The sequence below is a fragment of the Oncorhynchus nerka genome, linkage group LG17 (assembly GCF_034236695.1).
Source record: "Oncorhynchus nerka isolate Pitt River linkage group LG17, Oner_Uvic_2.0, whole genome shotgun sequence".
Taxonomy (NCBI): Eukaryota; Metazoa; Chordata; class Actinopteri; order Salmoniformes; family Salmonidae; genus Oncorhynchus; species Oncorhynchus nerka.
Window position 1 is genome coordinate 27,175,237 of NC_088412.1, and position 26,082 is coordinate 27,201,318.

Below are 26,082 nucleotides of genomic sequence, written 5' to 3' on the forward strand. Positions count from 1 at the left end.
AAAAACCCTGGAATTAGTAGGTGTGCCCAAACTTTTGACTGGTACTGTACGTGTACGCGCTTGGCATAGATGACTCTTGTCTAAGAATGAGGCCCTGCATGGTCTCAGTTGCACCCTCACCTGTGTAATCTCTCTGAGGTGAGCTGAGATGAGGACAGGGCTCAGCGTTTGGGATGTTTCATCCTCATATAACACTTTCTGTCATCAACCTTAGTCAGACGAGGCTGGCAGCTCTCTCCATCATCACTTTTAGTAATGAGGGAAGAGGTGGTCCATGTGGTTGTCTGTTCCAACATGTTGAGGTGACTGAATGAGCATGAATGAATGGAGATGGTAGTGACAGAATTCATATTTGACATAAAGGGTAGATAACAATGGACTGAAGAACTGAGTTTCTGATTTGGGCCAATTTCTCTTTTCTAAGGCATATTGAGCCAGCGCCCTGAGTAGCGGTTAGGACTATTTACTACCGATGTTTTGACACCTGAGCAAATTTCAGATCTGCTGAGCGCTAACTTGAACATGAAAATGTTGTGCAACTTCCGGCATACGTTTACAGTAAACACTGAGGCTGTACCCACTTTAAGTTACAGTTTTAACAGGGGCCAAGTAGGCTACTGTGGCTATTTGATCATAATGTCGGCCCATCAGTGTGGCCTGCCATCAACAAAATGGAGAAAAATGCATCCCATAACATTTGAACAGCTGTTCTATCATTCAGACTACAGTAGCAGCAAATGTGTGGTGTTCAATGAAGGCCAACATTCCATGAGACTTTGGAAAGAAACATGCAGGGCTTGACATTACCCTGTTTATCCACTTGTCCTTCAGACAAGGTGGTGACTGAGAATGTTATGTTGTTTGATGCAAGAAACCACTTTACAAAATAAAAGTCATTATTATTATTTCCACCATTCCAGAATCAGACAAATGATGCTACCCTCTGCCTATTGGCTACTACAAAAAAAGCTATTTACCTGACTTGCTTCTAAAGACGGCTAGAAATGCACAAACGTTTTGCTGTTGTAGGAAGCAACTAGAAATGATCTATAACCGGGCTAATAACTCACTAACTAGCAAAGAATATGAACAAAAGTGCACAGCTGGCTGCATGCAGCCCCTGGTTTGATCTCAAAACAAGTGGCTAACATTGCATTGATTCAAGCACAATTCCCACAGTAGTGTGAAACGTTGATAGTGTAAACTAAAGAGGAAAACTCTAGAAAGTGAAGGGAAGTTCAATCTCGTGCATCTCTGCTCGGGCTGATATTTCATCTGTCCAAGGGGAGCTGGCGCAGCTTATAGGGAACATTGCCTACTACCCTAGTGAGGTAGCAGAGCTGTGCGTGTGTTCATGAAAGGCTGCCATGGCACCTGATATGAGAGCTGTTTGCTCTCCTGACCTGCATGTGAAGAACCACTATGTTTGCTTTTCACACTGACCTGAGAGCATCCTATCGTATGAGGCAAGCAGCTCAGGGTATTAGTGACAGTGGGTGAGGGGAAAAAGGGAAGGACTGGGTGAACGAGCATGTGTGTGAAAGAGAGTGAGAGAGTTGTCAGGCGTGTGGTATCAGAACACACAAACCTCAGTCACCACTCAAGCCCAATCACAGTGAGCAGGGACACAGGTGAAGGTAATAGGAAATATGATTTGGTCGATACGTTGACCTATTTCTGAGACAAAGTGCCTCGTAGCCTGGAGAGAAATTAGATTAGTGTACTAGACAGAGCACATTTCCACCGCTCGCTCATCCTTTTCCTTTTGAGGCTTCTTGACAGCCTCCCCCTTAGAGAGTAGAATCATTTATGCTCACAGCAACCTTACATAAAGAGGAATTATAGCTAGAGCCAACATCGGTTACTTAGCTACTTAAACATGTACTATGCAAAACTTTTAGGGCATTAGATTTCAAAAAAGTCTAAAGAGAAATGTCTCTCTTCTTGGTGGAAATGCAACATTGTGTGTTCCACATCGTTTCCATCTAAGAGACACTCCTTTCTACCCAAGTGGTCTCTGCTACTTTTGAACCAAAGAGACGTTACTCCACTGAAGATGTTACTCAGCTCCTTAGCTACAGATGAGTACAGTGTGGCTCCTTCTGAGACAAAACACAACTAAACTAGTGATTACAGTCTCCTGTCTGCCTACTGTTTTCCTGTGGCATTGCGGTAACAGTTGAGAGCTTATGAGGGCTACGTCTGGATCTTCACTCCTTTTCAAACAAATGCCCCTTTCTCTCTCTAACCAATGGGTATACTAGATGATGTCTACACAGGAAACAAAGCTTGAAGAGGACACTTTTACACAGCGAAACGTTCTGAACTGAATGCTCAACCTGTCTGGAGAACAAAAAGTTCAACCTCTTGTCCAAAGATTAGTGCGTTACAAAACATGACATCATCAGGCCTTATAACTCAAACACACGAACACACACACACACACACATCATGTCTTCTCCATATATACTGTACATATTTACTGTCTTAATCTTTCTTTGTATCTCTTTAAAATCCTGGAAAAATAAACCAAGACACATCATATCCTTGATGTCAGATCAACATCTTGTGTCAGAGGTCCTTGAGCGCTACTAGCATTCTTGCCCTATTTCACTGACCTCGTGAACACAAAACTAGTCTCAACTGTTTTGTAGGAATTAGTGTCATATCAACTTCAAAAAAGCTGAACTATATCCTTACAGTATTTGTTGTCTGGTAGAAAACATAAACCTGTATGACTGGTCTTGTCAGTCCTGACTAAAACACCATTCAGATAAGTGATGATTCAAACCTCAATATTTCTGACCGCTTCTGAATCAGTTTAAAAACAAAGTGAGATAACAAAACAATAGTGACACCTGTCTCAGCCACATGTGTAATGGTTGAGTGGGTTCCTACCTTAACATACTCCATGGTGGGATCCATGCTGCTACTGAGGTCCCTGGGGAACAGAGACAGAGGCAGGGTTCTGTTGAGTGAACACATTTCTACTGGCTGCTGCTGAGGTCCCTGGGGAACAGAGACAGAGGCAGGGTTCTGTTGAGTGAACACATTTCTACTGGCTGCTGCTGGTCCCATCCACTCCCTCCCTGTGCTGTGTTGTGTCTGCAGAGCTGCTGCTACTACCCTGGCTGTTAACTGAGATTCTACCTCCTCTCTGACAGGAGTGGCAAGCTCAGACACCACCTGCCCCCACCCACTTGTCTACCCAACCAGCCCCCACACAAGTCACAGCCACATGTCCCCTTCTTCTGACCTCAGTGGCAAATTCACAGAGGGGTAAGAAACTCCCACATGAGTCCTTTCTCTGTTACATTAGATGAGAAAAAGGGGTTTAAACTTTCCCTGTCATTAGCAGGGCTAGTCCTGCCTAAATTCTCAGAACCAACTCGAGACGTCCATAATGGATTTTGAGAAGAAATCAGTTCAAAAGGCTGAGAGGAGTTCATTTCAAATCCCTGAGGACGAGACGATGCCTCCTCAGGGTTCTGCTAAACATTCTGTTTATTTGAGTTCTGCCTCTCTACTCTACTTTTTTCTCCAATATTCTTTTTTTTTGTGTGATTAAAGAGTAGTTTAATCCAAACCCTTGATGCAGAGGCCTTACAGGGGGGGAATTAATTCCTTCAGCCTTTCACCACTTTTCCCATAGAGATTGTGAAGGGGAAAAAACACAAACATCATATTATGGCATTGAACTGGGAGGATGTGTTTTTCTCCTGCCAATTTCGGCTAAACTTATTTTGATCTCTTATTTTTAATCCTGGTAACATGAACACCAATTTTCTTGGACAATTTCAGGCGTATCTACATCCATTATGAATCGACTTAAACAAAGTCCTCCTAAAACAAGAAGAACATCTCGCATCGACAACGTGGTCCAGGGTAGGCCAGTTAGCCCTGCTAATTCAGCCAGCTCTACTAACCCAGCAAGCCCTACAAGCTCCTCACATCACAAGTCCGACATGACAACCAGCAATGTAGACAACCAGAACCAGAACTAAGGGGTTTTGGAAGCAATCTCTGCCATGGGGGCGGACTTTTCCGCAAAACACAAAGGTGTCCTAACAGGGATTAGTGAGGTTAAACGTGACCTTCAAGCCTACTTCACGCACTTGGACGAAGCAGAGGAACACATTTGCATGGTGGAAGATACTGTCGTCACTGTCAAAACAACGACCGAAAAGTTGGATAAACAGGTGGCGGATCTTACTTCAAAACTAAACTCGAGAACCACCACAGGAGGTCTAATTTGAGACTGGTTAATCTACTTGAAAAAGTGGCAAATGGTGACGCAGTGGCATTTCTCGCTCTCTCTCTTGCATTTCTCTCTCTATCTCTTGGAAGCTGATGTGCTCTTTCAATGCGCAAGGGGTATGGAAAGTTGTCCGGGCCCAATGAGTTGAAAGAGCCCATCTGCTTCCTGCTCCTACAGGCCAGAGAAACCATCCGTCTCCTTGAGTCCTTAACATTAAGTTTCTCAACTTTCAAGACAAAGTCCGAGTGATGCGGAAAGCCAGGGCTATGGGCAAGGTGATATACGGGGACAAAGAGATCTTGTTCTTTCCTGACCTATCTGTGGTTCCCCGCCGAAAAGGAAAAGGCTACGACAGGGTCAAACGTCCAGCTCAGGTCCCTCAACATTGTCAATGGAATATCTGACCGACAATGGATGGTCACACGAGTTTGAATCTCCCTCTCAAACCGAGGCGTTCATCCATGGCATATAACATAAATCTTCTTCCTAGTCATGTTGAGGCAGTGAAGTTTACCACCACTCTGGACTATGGAGAATTAAACCCGCTTGGATCATGTGACTGTTGGCAAGCTAACTAACAATAAATCATTTATTAACTGCTACTGTAGTACTGTAGCTAGCATAACAGTTAAGTGAATAATATGGTGAGCTAGCCCACTCAGTTTTCTTATATTATTTGTAGCCTGTATGTGCTCATCACTTAGCTCAGTTTCTTCAATATGACAGGCGAGATAGTTGTCCATTGAACATTGGACGTCATGTTTAAGTTTATTTATGTTATGTTGATAATTCTCTTCCATTGGATTACATAAAACACTGTCAAATGTTTTCTTTAACCTTTATTTAACTAGGCTTGTCAGTTAAGAACAAATTCTTATTTACAATGACAGCCTAGGAACAGGGGGTTAACTGCCTCATTCAGGGGCAGAACGACAGATTTTTACCTTGTCAGCTTGGGGATTCAATCTAGCAACCTTTTGGTTACTGGCCCAACACTCTAACCACTAGGCTACCTGCTGCCCCAAAATGCTGATGAAGATGTTTAGCTCCATGTCAATGGACACATCGGGACCTTATTCATTCATCCTGCATTACCGAGAAGCATCGGGACTACATTATATGAAGACTTAAGTTTCAATCATTTCCTTGGACTAAAATGATTGACACTCATGTGCAAGCCTGACTTCTACATCATGTGCTAGGGCCTTTGGGTAATGTAGCACATATTCAAGGGTATATTTTTTCTCACATAGCCTGTTAATGTCTGATCTTTGATACTTTTTTGGGTTTATAAACGTATCATGGTATACTACGTGTTGAAGGACGAGCTACTTAAAAGTACGCAGGAGATGGCGAGGGCAAGTAAAAGCATCCTGTTTCTCCTCTCATTCTCGTGGTGTTATGGTTTTAATTCACAAAGTTGTTCCGTTTCAAGTGGAAAATATTATAACTGATACAGCAGTTAGATAGATTTTGAACAGGGAACTCTTTTGAATGGGCGTATTAATCTGGTTAATGTTGATGGTCCTAATGATGCTATTCCCAAATTCTTTAGCCTCCCTTCCTGATAAAGTCATAATAGCAGGGGGTTTTAATTGCACTCTTGCTCCTCTGGTTTAGACACTTCCCACTCGCAGAGTAGAAAGACATTACAGCATTTCATTACGGACTTAAATCTATTTTAATTAACCTTGGAGGACACAGAACCTGAGTAAAAGGGAGTCTTCATGTTAAAAGTAGTATAGACTACTTTTTAGTTTATTGCTTCCCAATGTAGCAGGACGTGGATATAATAGTATTGTTTTGAGTGACCATTCTCCTGTGTCATTATTCTATTTTTTTAAAATTTTATTTCACCTTTATTTAACCAGGTAGGCTAGTTGAGAACAAGTTCTCATTTGCAACTGCGACCTGGCCAAGATAAAGCATAGCAGTGTGAACAGACAACACAGAGTTACACATGGAGTAAACAATTAACAAGTCAATAACACAGTAGAAAAAAAATGGGCAGTCTATATACAATGTGTGCAAAAGGCATGAGGAGGTAGGCGAATAATACAATTTTGCAGATTAACACTGGAGTGATAAATGATCAGATGGTCATGTACAGGTAGAGATATTGGTGTGCAAAAGAGCAGAAAAGTAAATAAATAAAAAATAAAAAAACAGTATGGGAATAAGGTAGGTGAAAATGGGTGGGCTATTTACCAATAGACTATGTACAGCTGCAGCGATCGATTAGCTGCTCGGATAGCTGATGTTTGAAGTTGTGAGGGAGATAAAAGTCTCCAACTTCAGCGATTTTTGCAGTTCGTTCCAGTCACAGGCAGCAGAGTACTGGAACGAAAGGCGGCCAAATGAGGTGTTGGCTTTAGGGATGATCAGTGAGATACACCTGCTGGAGCGCGTGCTACGGATGGGTGTTGCCATCGTGACCAGTGAACTGAGATAAGGCGGAGCTTTACCTAGCATGGACTTGTAGATGACCTGGAGCCAGTGGGTCTGGCGACGAATATGTAGCGAGGGCCAGCCGACTAGAGCATACAAGTCGCAGTGGTGGGTGGTATAAGGTGCTTTGGTGACAAAACGGATGGCACTGTGATAGACTGCATCCAGTTTGCTGAGTAGAGTGTTGGAAGCCATTTTGTAGATGACATCGCCGAAGTCGAGGATCGGTAGGATAGTCAGTTTTACTAGGGTAAGCTTGGCGGCGTGAGTGAAGGAGGCTTTGTTGCGGAATAGAAAGCCGACTCTTGATTTGATTTTCGATTGGAGATGTTTGATGTGAGTCTGGAAGGAGAGTTTGCAGTCTAGCCAAACACCTAGGTACTTATAGATGTCCACATATTCAAGGTCGGAACCATCCAGGGTGGTGATGCTAGTCGGGCATGCGGGTGCAGGCAGCGATCGGTTGAAAAGCATGCATTTGGTTTTACTCGCGTTTAAGAGCAGTTGGAGGCCACGGAAGGAGTGCTGTATGGCATTGAAGCTCGTTTGGAGGTTAGATAGCACAGTGTCCAATGACGGGCCGAAAGTATATAGAATGGTGTCGTCTGCGTAGAGGTGGATCAGGGAATCGCCCGCAGCAAGAGCAACATCATTGATACATACAGAGAAAAGAGTCGGCCCGAGAATTGAACCCTGTGGCACCCCCATAGAGACTGCCAGAGGACCGGACAGCATGCCCTCCGATTTGACACACTGAACTCTGTCTGCAAAGTAATTGGTGAACCAGGCAAGGCAGTCATCCGAGAAACCGAGGCTATTGAGGGATACAAAACTAGTAAAAGGATCCTCTAGATGGCGTTTGCATCCCAGATGGTTACAGGACCGAGACTTCTTACATTATGTTGGAGTCCACATAGATGTACATTTTACATTGAACACTGACCAAACGTCAGCGAGTACCAGATGGGAGGCTTTCAAAGCCTATATTAGGGGGCAAATTATAAGTTTTACCAGTTTCAAATCAAATAAATTACATCTGAAAATGAGAGCGATGGACAGCAAAATCAGAGAGTTGGAGAGGGAAGCTTTTTTGGATACCTCACTAGAAGTAAACAAAGAATTATTTACTCTTAAAGCTCAGTATGAAGAACTTTCCACCTCAAAGGCTGCAAACAGCCTAACGAGGCTGAAACAGTCCTTCTATGATCAAGGTGAAAAACATGGCGAATTGCTGGCCTGGTGCATTAAGCCATTAATTGAATTCCTAATTTCCAAGGACAATTATCAATGGATCCTGTAGAAATAAACCAAACATTTGCTTCCTACTACATAACACACTTTACAACTCTGAATCTTAACTTAACTAATCAGACATCATTTTTGGATGGTCTTGATTTTCCCTCTATTTCAGAAGACACAAAATTGGATCTGGAAAGGAATTGAATGGTGTTGAAATATCTGATGCTATTTCTAATATGAAGGAGGTAAAGCGGCAGGTCCAGATGATTCTCCTAGTAGATATTTAAAGACAAACTTCCAGATCCACTTTTGGATATGCATGCTGAATCCTCTCAGCAAGGTTGTTTCCACCTCTCTCTAAGGAGTGCTTTAATCACTCTTATACAGAAGCCTGATAAATCCCCAACAAAATGTGAAAGTTAAACTGATTTCTCTTCTGAACTCTGACTCAAAAATGATTGCTAAAGCTTTAGCCAGGAGATTGGATAGAGTGCTCCCATTTCGAACACACAAAGACCAAAATGACTTTGTGAAAAACCGTCAAGGTTTTCACAATGTGAGGAGAGTACTAAACATAGTGCACATGTGAAGGGTCCCCTGATACTGTCATACTCTCACATGATGCAGAGAAGGCATTCGATAGAGTTGAGTGGTCTTATTTATTTGAAGTGCTTAATTAAGAGAGTTGGGTTTGGGAACTACTTCCGTAAATGGATTAAGATATTATATACCGACCCCACTGCAGAAGTTGCCACTAACAACTTGATTTCACAACCTTTTATGCTTTTTTGGGTTTCGAGACAAGGATGTCCGGCCAGTCCAATACTCTTTATTTTAGCTATAGAACCCTTTGTCATTGCAGTAAGGTCCCACCCGTCAATTAGTGGAATTAAAACATTGGATTCTGAACATGTATGCCGATGATACCCTCTTATTCTTAACAGATCTAAAGAATTATATCTCTTCCCTCTCCAATATAATTAATAACTTTGGTCAGGTTTCTGGATTTAAAGTTAATACAACTTTAAACCTCTTCTATCCTTTTCCTCAACAAGCAAGAGAGACTGAATCCAGTTGTACAGCATCCATTTGTGAATACAGAACAAGGGTTCACATATATTGGTATTAAAATCACACCAGAAATTGGCTCATTGACTTCAACAAATTATGAACCCATGGTAACGAGTGTAACAGAATCCATCAACAGATTGACATCATTGCCTATATCTATTATTGGTCAAATAAATATGATTAAGATAAATATTCTGTCCAAATTTCTTTCTTTATTTCAATCAATTCCTCTGGCTCCACCACCTTTATTTTTTCACAAAGATCAGAAAGATACTCTCAAATTTGATCTGAAGCAACAGAAAACCAAGGCTTAGACTTTCTCTTCTTTATTTGCCCTATGACAGAGGGGGGTTGCAACTTCCACACCTACAGTGGTATTACTGGTCTGCACAACTTAGGGCTGCAATGTTTTAGTTCTCCAAGAAACCATACTTACCCAGGCTGCAGACTGAAATGCTGTCCACAAAAGGCTTAACTCTGCATGGATATTTGTACTCTGCTCCCTTTAAGAAGCTAAAGAAGAATACTACTAATCCCTTTGTTAAAAACATCCTAACTATGTGGCCTGAAGAACAGCAATATCTGGGCGAATCCCCTGTATTATCCAGTTTTACACCAATTTGGGGCAATGACAATTTCACACCTAATAAAAATGACTTGGGGTTTAAAGAATGGCCAAGAAATGGTATTGTTAATTAAAGTAATGGATTTATTCAATTAAAAAGGGCTCTTGTCATTTGAAGAAATAAATGAAAGATGTAGCTTACCACAAAAGCCTTTTTCCAAATACTTACAATTGAGAAGATGTATTTTTTCCAGTCTAAAACAATCTTCCCTACAACGTCCTTTGACCACTTTAGAAACTCTCTCTGTTAGTCTGTTATGGGAGAGTCATTATATGGGAAAATGGTAGATACTCATAAACTCTGATAGTAAGAGACTTCAGTGGATACAAGATATGCAGGAAGATATTTCAGCAGAGGACAGGGGTAGGATATGCTCTAGAGTTCAGATACAGTGGATACAAGATGCAGGAAGATATTTCAGCAGAGGACAGGGGTAGGATATGCTCTAGAGTTCAGATACAGTGGATACAAGATGCAGGAAGATATTTCAGCAGAGGACAGGGGTAGGATATGCTCTAGAGTTCAGATACAGTGGATACAAGATGCAGGAAGATATTTCAGCAGAGGACAGGGGTAGGATATGCTCTAGAGTTCAGATACAGTGGATACAAGATGCAGGAAGATATTTCAGCAGAGGACAGGGGTAGGATATGCTCTAGAGTTCAGATACAGTGGATACAAGATGCAGGAAGATATTTCAGCAGAGGACAGGGGTAGGATATGCTCTAGAGTTCAGATACAGTGGATACAAGATGCAGGAAGATATTTCAGCAGAGGACAGGGGTAGGATATGCTCTAGAGTTCAGATACAGTGGATACAAGATGCAGGAAGATATTTCAGCAGAGGACAGGGGTAGGATATGCTCTAGAGTTCAGATACAGACAATAAACACCTGCCTGAGATTGTTGCAATACAATTTGATAATGAGAACATATATCACCTGTTAAGCTCCACATATTTGACCCTAATATCCCAGACCTGTGTTAAATGTGACATGCATTTAGTAGGCACCTTGTATCATTGCCTGTGGGAATGTGCTGAAATACAAACGTTTTGGAGCTCAGTACTGCACTATATCTCTGAGATTACCTCTACCCCAATACCATTAATCCCTAAACTTTGCATCCTAAATCTTTACCCAGGGAATTTCTCTTTACATAGGAAAGAGAAGAAAATGGTTGATCTCTGTCTATTACAAGCTAGACTTTCAATTGCTCTGCACTGAAAGTATGTCAGTTCACCCTCACTTAAAATAATTAATGTCAATCCTGGCTCTTGAAAAATGTAGTTATATAGTGAAAAAGAAAGCCCCCAGAGTTTCATGATATTTGGGATCTGTTTTGTGACTTTTTGCAAACCAGTGATATTTTAGAAGAATTGGAAGGTGAATATTAGGTGAATATTGGCTATAGTCGAAGCGTAATCTGCATTATCTACGACTGAATATAATACTTTTTATGTATTTTTATTAGTAGAAATGTGTCTGTGAATGTTTGGTTGTTATGCTTTTGTCTCTTTGGGTTGGTGGGGTATGTGTGGAAATAAAGAAATCCATGTATTTCTGTAATTGATGATTTGGAACTAATAAATATGTGTTCAAAAAAGTGTTTTAAGAAGAGCCTCTGTGGAATAGAAAACAGTGGAATGTTGCCCCTTATTCCATACAAAATGTTGGCTAAGCGAACAGGTATCCGAACCAAAGAATTTACAGTAAGATTACGATCTAAAAGTAACTCACCAAACTACTTTGATGGCCCTTGGTCTTTCCTTTTCTCCCTAATGTTCTGAACAGGGCGTGAATGCAGCAGGAAATACGGTGGCGAATAAAGTCAACTGGAAAGAGGATGTTTGCTGCATCCTGAGAAGTTCAGCGTCGGCCACTAGCTCTTAAACAGCTCCTCTCAGCTCTTTCTCCATTTAGCTTCTGTACGACCGCGTCTCATCTACTCACTGAACTTGGAGAACTTAACTTTCTCTCCTCTGCATATTCTTTCATGTCAGCCCACACAATAACCTGGCTTTTCTTTCAGCAGGGTGAGTGGGTGGTTGTATGTCACACCACCTCAGAGGAACACAACACAACACAGGCAGGCTGCTGCGCTGGCTGGTTCAGCTCTGAAGTCACTCCCTCCGAATAAAGAGCTGGCCTTGTTACTCAACAACTACAGCTACAGTGTTAGGTAACATCCCAATCAGTTCACAGTGTGGTGGTATCATACAGTTCACAGTGAGGTGGTATCATACAGTTCACAGTGTGGTGGTATCATACAGTTCACAGTACGGTGATATCATACAGTTCACAGTACGGTGGTATCATACAGTTCACAGTACGGTGATATCATACAGTTCACAGTGAGGTGGTATCATACAGTTCACAGTACGGTGATGTCATACAGTTCACAGTACGGTGATATCATACAGTTCACAGTGTGGTGATATCATACAGTTCACAGTACGGTGATATCATACAGTTCACAGTGAGGTGATATCATACAGTTCACAGTACGGTGATATCATACAGTTCACAGTACGGTGATATCATACAGTTCACAGTGAGGTGATATCATACAGTTCACAGTACGGTGATATCATACAGTTCACAGTACGGTGATATCATACAGTTCACAGTACGGTGGTATCATACAGTTCACAGTGAGGTGGTATCATACAGTTCACAGTGAGGTGGTATCATACAGTTCACAGTACGGTGATATCATACAGTTCACAGTGAGGTGATATCATACAGTTCACAGTACGGTGATATCATACAGTTCACAGTGAGGTGATATCATACAGTTCACAGTGAGGTGATATAATACAGTTCACAGTACGGTGGTATCATACAGTTCACAGTGTGGTGGTATCATACAGTTCACAGTGTGGTGGTATCATACAGTTCACAGTGAGGTGATATCATACAGTTCACAGTACGGTGGTATCATACAGTTCACAGTGTGGTGGTATCATACAGTTCACAGTGTGGTGGTATCATACAGTTCACAGTACGGTGGTATCATACAGTTCACAGTGAGGTGGTATCATACAGTTCACAGTGTGGTGGTATCATACAGTTCACAGTGAGGTGGTATCATACAGTTCACAGTGAGGTGGTATCATACAGTTCACAGTACGGTGATATCATACAGTTCACAGTACGGTGATATCATACAGTTCACAGTACGGTGGTATCATACAGTTCACAGTACGGTGATATCATACAGTTCACAGTGTGGTGATATCATACAGTTCACAGTGTGGTGATATCATACAGTTCACAGTACGGTGATATCATACAGTTCACAGTACGGTGATATCATACAGTTCACAGTGAGGTGGTATCATACAGTTCACAGTGAGGTGGTATCATACAGTTCACAGTACGGTGATATCATACAGTTCACTGCGCGTTGGTATCTTTCAGGACATACAGTATATCCCCAACCTCTTGGGTCTGAGAGGCTAGAGAACAGAGATGTTGGGAGGCATAGTGGAGATTTGATTATTTTTCACAGAAAGAGGATGAGCGAGGCCGCAAGCCAGCTAAAGAGCCTCTCCCTCTGAGCGGTTGAGTGTCAGCCAAACCACCGCTGCATCGTTTCGCAGAGAGAAAATGTGTACCCTACAAAACCACGGACTTTCCTCAAACCTCAAGTTCAAATGGATCTCAGTCAAGCCAAGGACAAGGACATGCCAGGTCACACACAGACGACCTGGATATAATTGGATTTCCCGCACACAACCTCCCCTTCTCTGACTGACTGACAGAGAGAGGGGCACTTGACATGCAACACTCCCTCAGCCCTACAGAGGAGTCAAAGGTTGTTCTGGACGCCTAAGGCACATGCACATTACTGACTCAAGGGGCAGTGTGACTCTATTGGCAAATCCCTCAACTTTTACACGTATAATACAGTGAATCAGCACTCTACGGGGCACAAAATAACTTCAATCAAGTCATCTTATTGAAGTCATTTTCATGAATAAATGCATACATATACTACTCACACTGAGTGACCATCTGGCCATGGAATAGTTAATACAGGAGAAACTGGGGGAGGTGAAGGGGTGTGAATGATTGGCCCAGGGTGAGTCGGATAAATCTCTTTATTTTACAGGGTAGCAGCAGGTTTGTGTCCCCTCAGATAGAACATGTTCTGTCCCTCAGCCTCCTGCTGGCTGGTTCAGCTGGGGAGAAGGACAAGTAGTTTGTGTCTGATCCTGTCCCTCAGCCTCCTGCTGGCTGGTTCAGCTGGGGAGAAGGACAAGTAGCAGCAGGTTTGTGTCCCCTCAGATAGAACATGTTCTGTCCCTCAGCCTCCTGCTGGCTGGTTCAGCTGGGGAGAAGGACAAGTAGCAGCAGGTGTGTGTCCCCTCAGATAGAACATGTTCTGTCCTCAGCCTCCTGCTGGCTGGTTCAGCTGGGGAGAAGGACAAGTAGCAGCAGGTGTGTGTCCCCTCAGATAGAACATGTTCTGTCCCTCAGCCTCCTGCTGGCTGGTTCAGCTGGGGAGAAGGACAAGTAGCAGCAGGTTTGTGTCCCCTCAGATAGAACATGTTCTGTCCCTCAGCCTCCTGCTGGCTGGTTCAGCTGGGGAGAAGGACAAGTAGCAGCAGGTGTGTGTCCCCTCAGATAGAACATGTTCTGTCCCTCAGCCTCCTGCTGGCTGGTTCAGCTGGGGAGAAGGACAAGTAGCAGCAGGTGTGTGTCCCCTCAGATAGAACATGTTCTGTCCCTCAGCCTCCTGCTGGCTGGTTCAGCTGGGGAGAAGGACAAGTAGCAGCAGCCTTCCAAAAGCAGAACCAGCACCTGATGGTCTGGGCTGGGTGAACATTATAAACAGAACTACAAACACACTGACAGCCAATCAATACAAATGATGGTGTACAGTAAATGTTTGTTCTGTGGCTGTGTTTGATACTGGAATTGAAGGTTCACTGTACCTAACCAACCACAGCATGATTTGATCATAACAATAGCATATTTTTCCTGGATCGAGGCCTGGCATCATGATTTATCTCTGTTGTGATCCTGAGGATAGCCTTGGCATGGCCGGAAAAACAACAATACGTTCCTTGAAAGAATGTGGTGTGTGTGATGTCTATTCGCCTACCCACATGGTCCTATCAATGTACTGTACAGACTGCAGCTGCAGCTCCATGTTTTTGTTTTGGATCAGAGTGGTTTATTCAGAACTGACCCTGGCAGTCAGATATCTGGAAAAACACTCTTTTTTTTAACCTTCACCACTGTTCCCCATTCTCCAGCCTTGCCTGTTACCATACAGGGGTCTGGCCCAAACTCAGCAGCAGCCCATTTCTCAACGGAACAAACAGAGAAGCTCAGGTCAGTCTAGATTCTGAGCTCACGGCCAGCTCCAACTTTAATCAGCCCTTTCATCTCCTCTACGAGGCTGTAAATCTCCTCTCCAGCTCAACCTGAGACCAACTCGTAAAGGATTTGCAGGCACACCGCAGCCAGAACTGTCTATCTCTCCCTGGAGCAGAGTGAGTGAGCCCTGGGTTATAGGGGCTATCTGGCTTATACATACGCACACAGACAGACTGAGGTCAGGGGTCACCTGAAAAATGTCTCCCTTTGTGGATCAATCCAGATAGTGTCATTGATACAGAATAAACACTGATTAAGTAGCGTGTCACTGAAGGATGGAGCACTGTCTGGGGCAAGGGTCAACAGACAGTCAGGGAGACTAACAGGTCAGCACAAAGAAACATAGGTTTATTTCAAACATGTACAATATCCATGGAACAACAATTAGCCAAGTAGTTCAGTCAGTGAGCAGAAATGAAGTGGTCATTCACTCATGTAATCTCCATGTAAAGAGATGATAGAGTGGCATATCCTCCCATCTGAAGTTAAGGACAGACCTATCTTTTCAGAACAGAACAGGACAAAGACCTTTGAGTATTCCTGAAATCTCCCCCTCTAGCCAGCCACAACCAGTCAACCAGTGGCCTTAAGATAGACACAATGGGGCCGCAGTCCTGTCCTGTAGCAGGCAGCACAGTGCAGGCAGAATGGGTCCCTAAGAACTAAAGCTTTTACAGTGTTCTGTTAGCCTTCATCCATGTCCCCACATCAGTGTCTAGAGTTACAGCAGCAGCCACAATCGGATAGCCCATAGTCCAGCTGTAGTGTGTGTCCTTAATGCCACAGGATCCCCTGTTCAAATCAAATGTTATTGGTCACATACACATATTTAGCAGATGTTATTGCGAGTGTAGCAAAAATGCTTGTGTCCCTAACTCCAACAGTGCAGTAGTGTCTAACAATTCACAACAATACAGACAAACCTAAACGTAAAATAAATATATAAATATTAGGACATGCAATGTTCTGAAGAAGACACTACACCTCAGGGCTCTCTTCAGTACCTCTCTAACCCTCCTCTGCCTCCCTCTCTCACCATCTCTCCCTCCCTCCTTCTCTCTCTCTCTCTCTCCCTCCTTCCCTCGCTTTGCTGCGCCAGACAGTCCTCTACCCTTGTTGCTCCTCTTCACCTCCACTGTGTATATCCCATAGTGCCAGAACGGAGGTTGTTATGGAAACCAGTGGCTAATTTATTCTCTTTCCCTTTGTTACCTTCACTAACCTCACCAGCTTTATGGGGATGTTATACTAGACCAATATTAGATAACCTTCAAATGTCAAGGGATGGACGCAGCCTTTTCAGTTCTAATTAACACCCCCCGCGCACCCCGACCCACTTCCTCCCCCCAGGCCCAGACGTATTCTATCTGCCTGCTCAGAGCGTGTCTACAGAGGGGGGCTGTGTTTCATTCTGTCCCACGCTGCTGGGTTGCTCTGGTCTACAGTGTCACATAAAGACATCCTTCAGTGATTTCAAAAAAACCTTTACTGTTAAAAAGCGACATCCCAAGTATAAATACAGTTACTTTCACACACTAAAGGGTAAAAACAATGTTTGAGCCAAATATATATATATATTTTTTTTTACACAACTGCATACTTCAAGGAGTAGGGCATTCAATGAGTTGGTCTGATGGGAATCCATGATGTCATTGGACTCCCCGTTGCTTAAGGAACATTAAAGGAGCAATAGAGAACAAAAGATGAAAGCCCCCCCCCACACTTGTGCTATGTAATGATTTGCCTGGACAACCTATTGAGATGTGCCTTTTGTTAAGTAAATCAGGTGTTAAATGAGGTGAAAAGGAGACTGGAGTGCCACTTTGAGACTCTGCCACACAGGATCTAACTCACAGCCAGGGCTGTCTGGGCCTATATCTCTCAACTAGAGACAAGCTTTGTTGTTGTGTTGGGTGGTTTATATCACCCTAAACAGAAGCCTTCCCATCACTCCATCTCTGTGAGATGTGTGTATGTTTTATTATGTCTCTGCCCACAGAGCTTTCTGTGCTAATCACATGAATTGATGCTGTGGAACTTCTACCTTCACTTTCTGTGTTATCTGAGATCAAGCTAGCCCTATCAGCAGTCTGACACTGTTGTGTTTCAGTAGTGAGTGCAAGGTGCTGTGGGGAGGAGGAAGGCCCAAGCCCCGGATAACATCTAGAGGGGGCCAGAGTGAAGCTGCAATGCAGTGACTCAACAGGGCCTGAGGGATATGACAGACAGTAGCAGAGAGGCTAGTGCTAACATGTGCTGCTCACGGATTAGATCTCAGTTGACCTGCTTACCATGACAGACGCTTGAGCTGGGACACTATTTCAGAGTGAAGTAGTCTCAGTCAGTCAGGGGGGTGATAGCAGCACAGTACTCAAGTAGCTTTGAAAAGCGACCCCTAAGTGTCTTATTTTACAAAACATAACTCTTTCTTTTAGATTGCGTGATATGAACAAAGGAAAATGTAGTATTTAGTATTTATTAGGACTCCTATTAGCTGCTGCCAAGGTAAACTAGTCCTAAAGCATTAAAGGATGTGTGTCTGTACCTGTATGCAGAGCGGCCTTCCCTCCCTGTATGGTAAGGCTGGTGTTCCTCTATGATGTTGTGAATGAGTGGCGAGGAGGGCAGGCGGGTGCGGGCCGGGTGGGGAAGGGTGCCCATGTGGCTGTACATGTCCCAGGAGCGGGCAGGGCCCTGGGCAGGGGCTGGGGACCCTTTCTTCCTCCTAGGCAGAGTGCCATGGATGGAGACACTGTGGTATCCGGCTGGGGGCAGCTCTGGTACTGCAGGCCTGGAGGTCAGCAGGTCCATGGAGGAGGCCAGGGGACACTGCCTGCTGCCCACGCCCATGTGCATATTCCTGGGCAGACTGGCAAACTTCCCCTCCGCCATCATCCTCAGCTCTGAGAGGGAAGAAAGAGAGAGACACACATCAGAACAGATGGCAGGAAGACTGAGGACCTACTTCCACCTAGAGGTTATATAAGGCTGGTTATCGCAGACGACTGTGTTTTCTCCTTGTTGTGACAATATCACAGAGACGTGGTGTCTGGGACAGTAAACAGGTGCTGCTGATGCACAAGATGGGTGGCAACATTTACGTGCGTGCCTTTCCTCTTAAGCTGTCAGTATAGTACAGCACAGTGACAATGGCATTGCTACTGGATATGTTAAGATCATGTTATATACGTAAGTACATTGAAATGATGCCAATGGCACAGAGACCACCATCCTTCATTTATCCAAGTCATAGTTCCACTGATGATCCCTCCCTCTCCATACAACCACCCAGAGAGAGAGAGAAACAGCAAGGAGCATGGAGACACAACTCCAGGCTATCAGTGAACCACCAGCCAGTCTGACTCTGACAACACAACAGCAGATAGGGATCTCTTGTTCTCGGTCTTCTCCAAAAACATGTTTACCTCAGTTTGGACCACTACGCCTCTAATTGGACAATGAAATAAAGACTTCTTTCTAAAAGCCCGAGAAGCTTTACTGCTCAGCTTTCTGCTCAGCTTTTTGCTTTTATCTGTCGCCTCCAGCCAACTCCTTAACATGCTTAACAAGCAGAGAAACCAAATGCCCTCCTCAGCAGAGAGGGGATGACGTCACTTGTTGTTGCGGCCGCTGTTTCCTCACCTGCTCCTCAAAGAGCAGCAGCACAGGATTATCCATAACCCGTTTCATTTCCTAAACTTGACGTGGCATGTGAAGGTTGACTGAGTGTAAAACAAAAGGGTATGTCAATCATCTCAGGGTTTAGCTGTAATTTAGGCTGTTTGATTATCATACTGTAAGGGGTCAACTGAGGATAAAGCCTGCGGTCTTCATTCAAATGCAATTGTGTGGTGATGGAAGATAAAGAAAACCTTTGGTTAAGATCGCCTGGCACTTTGATTGTTTCTTAAAAAACAACCTAGACAAGACTGGTTACCATCCTTCACTGTGTTTTTGCTGGTGACCAGCCTTCACTGTGTTTTTGCTGCTGTCTTCGCTGTGTTTTTGCTGGCGCCTTCACTGTGTTTTTGCTGGTGACCAGCCTTCACTGTGTTTTGCTGGGGTCTTTGTTGTGTTTTTGCTGGTGTTTTTGTTGTGTTTTTGCTGGTGCCTTCACTGTGCTTTTGCTGGTGACCAGCCTTCACTGTGTTTTTGCTGGTGCCTTCACTGTGCTTTTGCTGGTGACCAGCCTTCACTGTGTTTTTGCTGGTGCCTTCACTGTGTTTTTGCTGGTGCCTTCACTGTGCTTTTGCTGGTGACCAGCCTTCACTGTGTTTTTGCTGGTGCCTTCACTGTGTTTTGCTGGTGTCTTTGTTGTGTTTTTGCTGGTGCCTTCACTGGGTTTTTGCTGGTGCCTTCACTGTGTTTTTGCTGGTGCCTTCACTGTGTTTTTGCTGGCGCCTTCACTGTGTTTTGCTGGCGCCTTCACTGTGTTTTTGCTGATGTTTTTGCTGGTGCCTTCACTGTGTTTTTGCTGGTAACCAGTCTTCACTGTGTTTAGGACACTGGTGACCGGCATGGTATGCTGGTGACCAGTCTATTCTGGTATGCTGGTCACCAGCAAAACCAGCATCAAAGTGCTTCATTATTTAAGACAGAACATTACATGTACTTTAAGGCCTTACTTTTCAGGTTCTAGTTTCCCCCTAATGCAGTAGCCACATCAGGCCTGCAAGTCACACCAGGCTGGCTTGCAAATGGATTTTTAATTCCTGTTGGAATCCAGACAGAATGGGGGATATATAACAATTGTAACTTTTATTCACCCACAATCTGTATTCATAATTACTGCCTGGGTAAGAAAGATGAATCATTAGACCATCTAAACTGGAACAACCATTTCAGTAACAGGTACAATAAGTCCAACTAACAGATTGGATTAGTTTATAAACATGTATGTTATTTATCGTTGTGTAGCATAAGATGTATTAATCAATCAATGTACATGCAAAAACACAACAAAATGTGAAACAAACCATTCAAAAAAAAGAAACTGCAGTAGAGAATTCTGGGAAATATGATAATGATGGGCATGGTTTTGCCAATCCAGCTTGACCAGTTAGACTATTGTGGACCAGCATAGATCGGCATGGTCACTAGCATACCATCATAAACTGTTCACCAGCATCACCAGCTTGACCAGCTGGTCGGCCAACCTAACCAGCTAGACCATGCTGGTCAGACCAGCTTGACCAGCTTGAAATGTTACTGTTTTTTTAATCAGGGTTTGCTTTACACATTCATGTATGGTTGTGAACCTCTGTGTGATTAAAAAAGCAGAGTAGTGCAGAATGCGTGTAAAACAATGGGCGGTGGGTTGAGGGAGCAGCAGTCCTATAGAAACACCCCCTTGGGGAGGATGGGGACAAGGAGAGGTGGAGAATCCACTGACCCAGACAACAGCTGAATGTGACCACGCACTGACCCTATTAACTAGCGCTATTCAACACACATACACACACGGTCACCGTGACCCCAACACACATACACACACACACACACACACACAGGCCTGGTGCTGCTTTCAGAGCCTTTGTCCTCTTTCTGCTGTGTGAAATGTAATCTGAGCCAGCGCTGGTGTCAGTGTTTAGGTCTGGTATTAACTCTGTGACCTGTCTCTAACTGAGAGGGGGAGATTAAGGCCCTGCTTCACATCCCTAAAACGGTTCATCCTCCCCACAGGGATTGCAGTGCAACCAGATATGTTCTTCTATGGGGAGATGCTTCGCTGTTTAACCCACTGGCTGAGTGCCAGGAGGGCAGCAGAAGGGAGGACTACTCTGTAGCATGGGAGGAATTCCCCACCATCACGGGTACTGCTGACTGACTGACTGACTGACTGATGGGAGAGTACCTTAATCTGCCCTGTGATGACAGCACACTTCCAAATACACAGACACACTCATTCCTATCATGCAAATGCAATTAAAATAGTAGTACAACATAGTCCTGCAATTGACGTATGCGAAGATCTCCCTTCTCTCTGTTCTATGTCTCCTTACTCAGCATAGCAGCATCAAGGAGATGATAGAAGGCCAGTAGTGTAGACAAAAAAGGAGCTACTTATACTGGGAAATAACCATGGTTAACAACAGGTTTCAATCTCAAGCGAATTTAGGGCATTTCAGGGTGAAATTGGATCAGAAACACTTTTAATCCACCTACTGTGTTCCAGGTGTATTGTGAGACTAAAGATCAGATCAGAGTACCGGCTTTCGCAGAGTGATTTGGTACGGTTAGCTATCCAGAATCAAAAACTCCACTATATATATTTTTTAAGTCTCCCAGAAATTGCTTAACACCTCTAATATCATGTCGATCACATGTCCTGACGTGGATCTCAAATCACCACAGATGTTTATTCCCCTGCTCTGTGTCCAGACTCATCATGTGGGCTCAGTCACTGAGCACGTTCCACTTACTCATCATCATCATCATCATCATCAACATCATACCACAGAACAAACACAAATTACAGTCTATGGGGGTGTGACAAATCACACAACTCACCCAGAGAGGAAGAGGCGAAGCGAGAGGTTTTACTCTGCCCAAAATCTGTCCACGAAAATAACCCCACGAAATGAGCAATTTTTGTATGGCGGTCAATGAGGGAGTGTGGAATTTGTTTAAAAAATAAATAATTTAACCCATAACTACAAAGCAAAATCAGGTTCTGAGAAATTTTAGCAAAACCGTGGGATGGTGCCAGGTTTCCTTCAGATGTGACATTTGGCATTCAGGCCAAAGAGTTCAATCTTGGTTTCATCAAACCAGAGCATCTAGTTTCTCTTGGTCTGAGAGTCCCTTAGGTGCCTTTTGGGAAACTCCAAGCGGGCTGTCATGTGCCTTTTTCTGAGGAGTGGCTTCCGTCTGGACACCCTACCATAAAGGCCTGATTGGTGGAGTGCTGCAGAGATGGTTGTCCTTCTGAAAGGTTCCCCCACCTCCATAAAGGAACTCTGGAGCTCTGTCAGAGTGACCATCGGGTTCTCGGTCACCTTCCTGACCAAGGCCCTTCTCCCCTGATTGCTCAGTTTGGCCAGGCGGCCAGCTCTAGGAAGAGTCTTGGTGGTTCCAAACTTCTTCCATTTAAGAATGATGGTGGCCACTGTGTTCCTGGGGACCTTCAATAATGCAGAAATGTTTTGTAACCTTCCCCAGATCAGTGCCTTGACACAATCCATAATCAGAGCTCTACTGACAATTCCTACGACTTCCTGACTTGGTTACGGCTCTGACATGCACTGTCAACTGTGGGACCTTATATCGACAGGTGTGTGCCTTACCAAATCATGTCCAATCAATTGAATCTACCACAGGTGGACTCCAATCAAGTTGTAGAAACATCTAAAATATGACCAATGGAAACAGGATGCACCTGAGCTCTATTTCGAGTCTCATAGCAAAGGGTCTGAATATGTATGTAATTAAGGTATTTCAGTTGAATTTGCAAAAAAAAAACATTTAAAGTCAGAATACTTTCCCGAATGCACTGTATTTCTTTTGTTAGAGCGGTCACTTGACTATCTTGTCAATATAATAAACTATCTTTGACTCAATCAAACACCCGACCTTAACCAACAGCACCTACCTAGTGCTAAGCAGCCATTTTGTGCCAGACCACTCTTCAGTGGCCAGGTGAGGATTCCAATAGAAGCCAGTGAAACTGGTGGGGCTGGGGCAAGGGGTTAATTGGCTGGTGCCTGAGGGCTTAGGGCTGGTCAGTGTGTGGAGGCTTGCTGTTGACCTCAGAAAAAGCAGAATGAGAAACCAGCAGTGAGTCAGTGTGGCCAAAACCAGGCACATCTGTTCCCACTCAAGGAATGCTGTTTGATAATTACTTCCCTGTGGTGAGTCTGTTGCACGTGCTGGAAGACAAAGGGTTAACTCTGTCTGGGCTCATTAAGACAACATGAATATTCAATATTCTGATAAAATAAATTATTAATGTGAAATTCTAGAAGAGGTGACAAGGTTATGGCTGTTATTTGAACTGAGGTGTGAGTGTAGAAAATCGCCACCGTCCCTCTTCTTTTGTCTATCTCCTCTCTGCCTCATGATGTCACTCCGCTTTACCTCACACTGTTTCACTTCCTTTCTCTCTTTTGTCTGTCTACCTCTCACAAGCACAATGGTCTTTCTCTGGCTCTCTCCATCTCTGTCTCTGTCCTCTCATCACTTTAACTGCTGCCCACTGCTGACATCATCCTATGCATATTTCACTCACACACACACACACACACACACACACACACACACACACACACACACACACACACACACACACACACACACACGTTAAAGTTATGGCACTTGTCATTAGCTCATGTCAACAAACAAAAATATATATATTTTTTTACTGTACTTATATTAGGAGCATTGTGTCCTGCACTAGTCACACAGCATCTACAAATCTGTTACCTAATAGTGAGCAATGACAAAATTGGCCTTGATCAGAAAGATATGTGAGTCAAAATATAAAGGAAATGAAACTATAAACATCAAAACTAAAGCTTATTAGAGAAGTTACTAAAAAGTGGAGGAAGAGAATATTCCAGTGCAAACTGGCCAGTATAATCAGAGTTATGTTGTTTTCTCCATCCTTCCCCCACACTCACTCCTCCATGTGAATCTAGTGAATAATGCAAGTCCCCTTTAATGAATTCAAACCTGCGTTGAGTGGACAAAAGGCCAGAGAGAGGCTGTGGGCCACGAGAGTACTCTGCAAAATAAATGCTCTAAAACATTTGGCACTATAGGGCTGACTGCTATGCCCATCCAGCTTCTCCCATCCATCCCATATCTGACAATGGAAACAGGCAGTTCTGAGGGAGACAAAATAGTTTGGTCTAGTCTAGTTTAGAATATCAGCCTGTTGTACTCCGTGAACATTTGGGCTGACCATACATCTCTCCCCCCATCAGACCCATCATACCCAGGGCTTTGGGAGTTCTCTCTCCCCGCATTTACGCTGGTCCTCCACTCAGTACACAAATCACAGTGAATCAGGCTGGATACAGGCTCTGAGCCGGCTTTCAGGGTTTCTATAGCAGGGTGTCCAGCTTGCATCTTATCTAGTTTACAGGAAGGAACAGGAAGCCGTGGAGAAAGGATCTGACTTGTGAATAGCTCACATGCCCAATCAGCTGAGGTGTGGAGGCAACAGGCAAGGCAGGGAGATCCGGATGTCTTTCAGCTGGGGCTCTAAACGCAGCAGCCAGCAGACACTTCACAGCTCTAGGGACCTATAAAATCTGTTTAATTTTTGCCTGATTTCATTTTTCCCTCTTATAATCATACTTATTTTTTTATATAGAAAAACAACACAATTGGATGTTCTAAGTCCACAATGTTTCAACCACATCAGGGGACCATTTTTTGACGTCTGGGAAGAATCGAATAGATGTTGTGAGCACCAGCAATAGACCATTGTTTGGTTAGCAGTGTTTCTGTAGCACTCATCTCATTGCAGAGTTTGCAAAACAAATGGCCACTGGGATTAATGCAAAGTTAACATGTAATTGAGAAGGTTTTTGGGAAAAACCTTCTTCTGGTTGAGATGGAATCATTAGCATCAGCGCTAGCGGTTACACAAAGTGTAGACATACACGTGCACCGCACACACACATAGACAGGGGAATTCCTGTGCTGTTTCACAATGTTGCAGGAAAATACGAATCACTGATACATTTTGTTCGTGACTTATGATTAACTTGGGCCAATTAATGCATTTTCTCTAATAAGTTCAATAGATTTAGTTGAAAATACATTTTTAAATATTGTTGTATTCAGTTTTAATGTCTGGATTCTGTCCACATTCTCTGCTACGCAGATTTTATAAGGCCCTACAGCTCCAGCTCTGTCACATGCTGCAGGCCTGGCCCCTCATTACCCAGACAGCAAAGCAGACACACAGGGAAAGCTAATGAGTGGCACAGGAAAACAACGCCACAAATAAAAATCATGCAGGGAAATGAAGAGGGATAAAATTAACCAGAGGAAACTGATTGAGTGAGGTTGCCCTTCCTCTCTCACCGCAAACTGGAGAGAGTGGATGGGTGGAAAACTGAGGACAAACATGCTTGCACACAGACCTTAGCATAAACATACACACACACACACACCAGTGCATTACTGAAGCATCCCCTGGCCAGTCTTTCTCTCCAGATCTCTGAAATGAACAATGACACTTGTTTGGGCCCTTCTTTTGTTGAGAAAGGGGGGTGTTTGATATTAACTCAGATCTTCCTCTCCTCCTCCTCAGAGAGAAAGACAGCTACAGAGAGCGAGGAAGCAAGAGAGAGAGAGAGAGAGAGAGAAACCCGCTGAGTCTTAGTTTATGGGCTGCATGGCTGGTCTGTGTGTGACATATTAATCGCTAGTTATTAAAGCCCACAGCGGTGGCTGCCACTCCATTCCTCACCAACAAGACCAGCTACTGTCATCTCTCTCCTACACACACAGCATCTTAGGTGGCCTATTTCCCAAGGGAAAAGTCTCAGAAAGCAAAGTTCTTGAAAGACATCGATTCAGTAGTCGAAATGCTTATCTTATGATATTGTGTAAAATAAAGAAAAAACGTTTCAGGAAATATTTGTAAAAGTTTGACCTTGCTAGTGAGAAAAGGCTGCAAAAACTGAATTGACTGAAGTAACTCGATTAAAAACAATACTGAGAGTTTCCTGTTGTTGTGAAGACGTGTAAAGTCTGAATAAATCAACGTTCTTTGAAGTCGTAAACATACTAGAGAGATAGATACTACCCACACCTCTGTAACTCCTATCAGCATTTAGATACAACACCACACTCCAACACTCCCTGTGACTTCCATTCAGTATCATTTCCAGAATTCCTTACCTGTCTATTTAAAGTTGCACTTGTTTTGAAAAAAGAGCACAGCCAGAGATTTCCTCCTCACTTTACTTTAGTAGAGTTCCTCCTGAGCTGTAGCACTACAGAGTCCAAGACATAGTAGACTGACTGACCAGCACAAAGACTCACACAGACAGGCAACAACAAGACCAGCGTGCAGAAACAAATTCCTTCCTCA

At 43.6% G+C, this 26,082-nt stretch overlaps 1 protein-coding gene across 4 annotated transcripts in view; it reads right to left on the bottom strand.

Annotated features, from left to right (window-relative positions):
• The window catches only part of LOC115144999 (breast cancer anti-estrogen resistance protein 3-like), an 81,629-nt gene that overhangs the window by 28,055 nt on the left and 27,492 nt on the right, over positions 1-26,082 (bottom strand). The window contains exons 1-3 of one of the 4 annotated variants that reach the window (XM_065003092.1): positions 25,890-26,027; positions 17,578-17,935; positions 2,899-2,941 (exon numbers count right to left, since the gene is read on the bottom strand). In XM_065003092.1, the coding sequence (XP_064859164.1) occupies positions 2,899-2,941; positions 17,578-17,927 (393 nt within the window). In that variant the 5' untranslated portion in view covers positions 17,928-17,935; positions 25,890-26,027. Of the gene's footprint in view, positions 1-2,898; positions 3,010-11,381; positions 11,715-17,577; positions 17,936-25,889; positions 26,028-26,082 lie in introns of those variants that run through there. The other 3 variants (XM_065003095.1, XM_065003094.1, XM_065003093.1) reach the window with 3 other exon arrangements.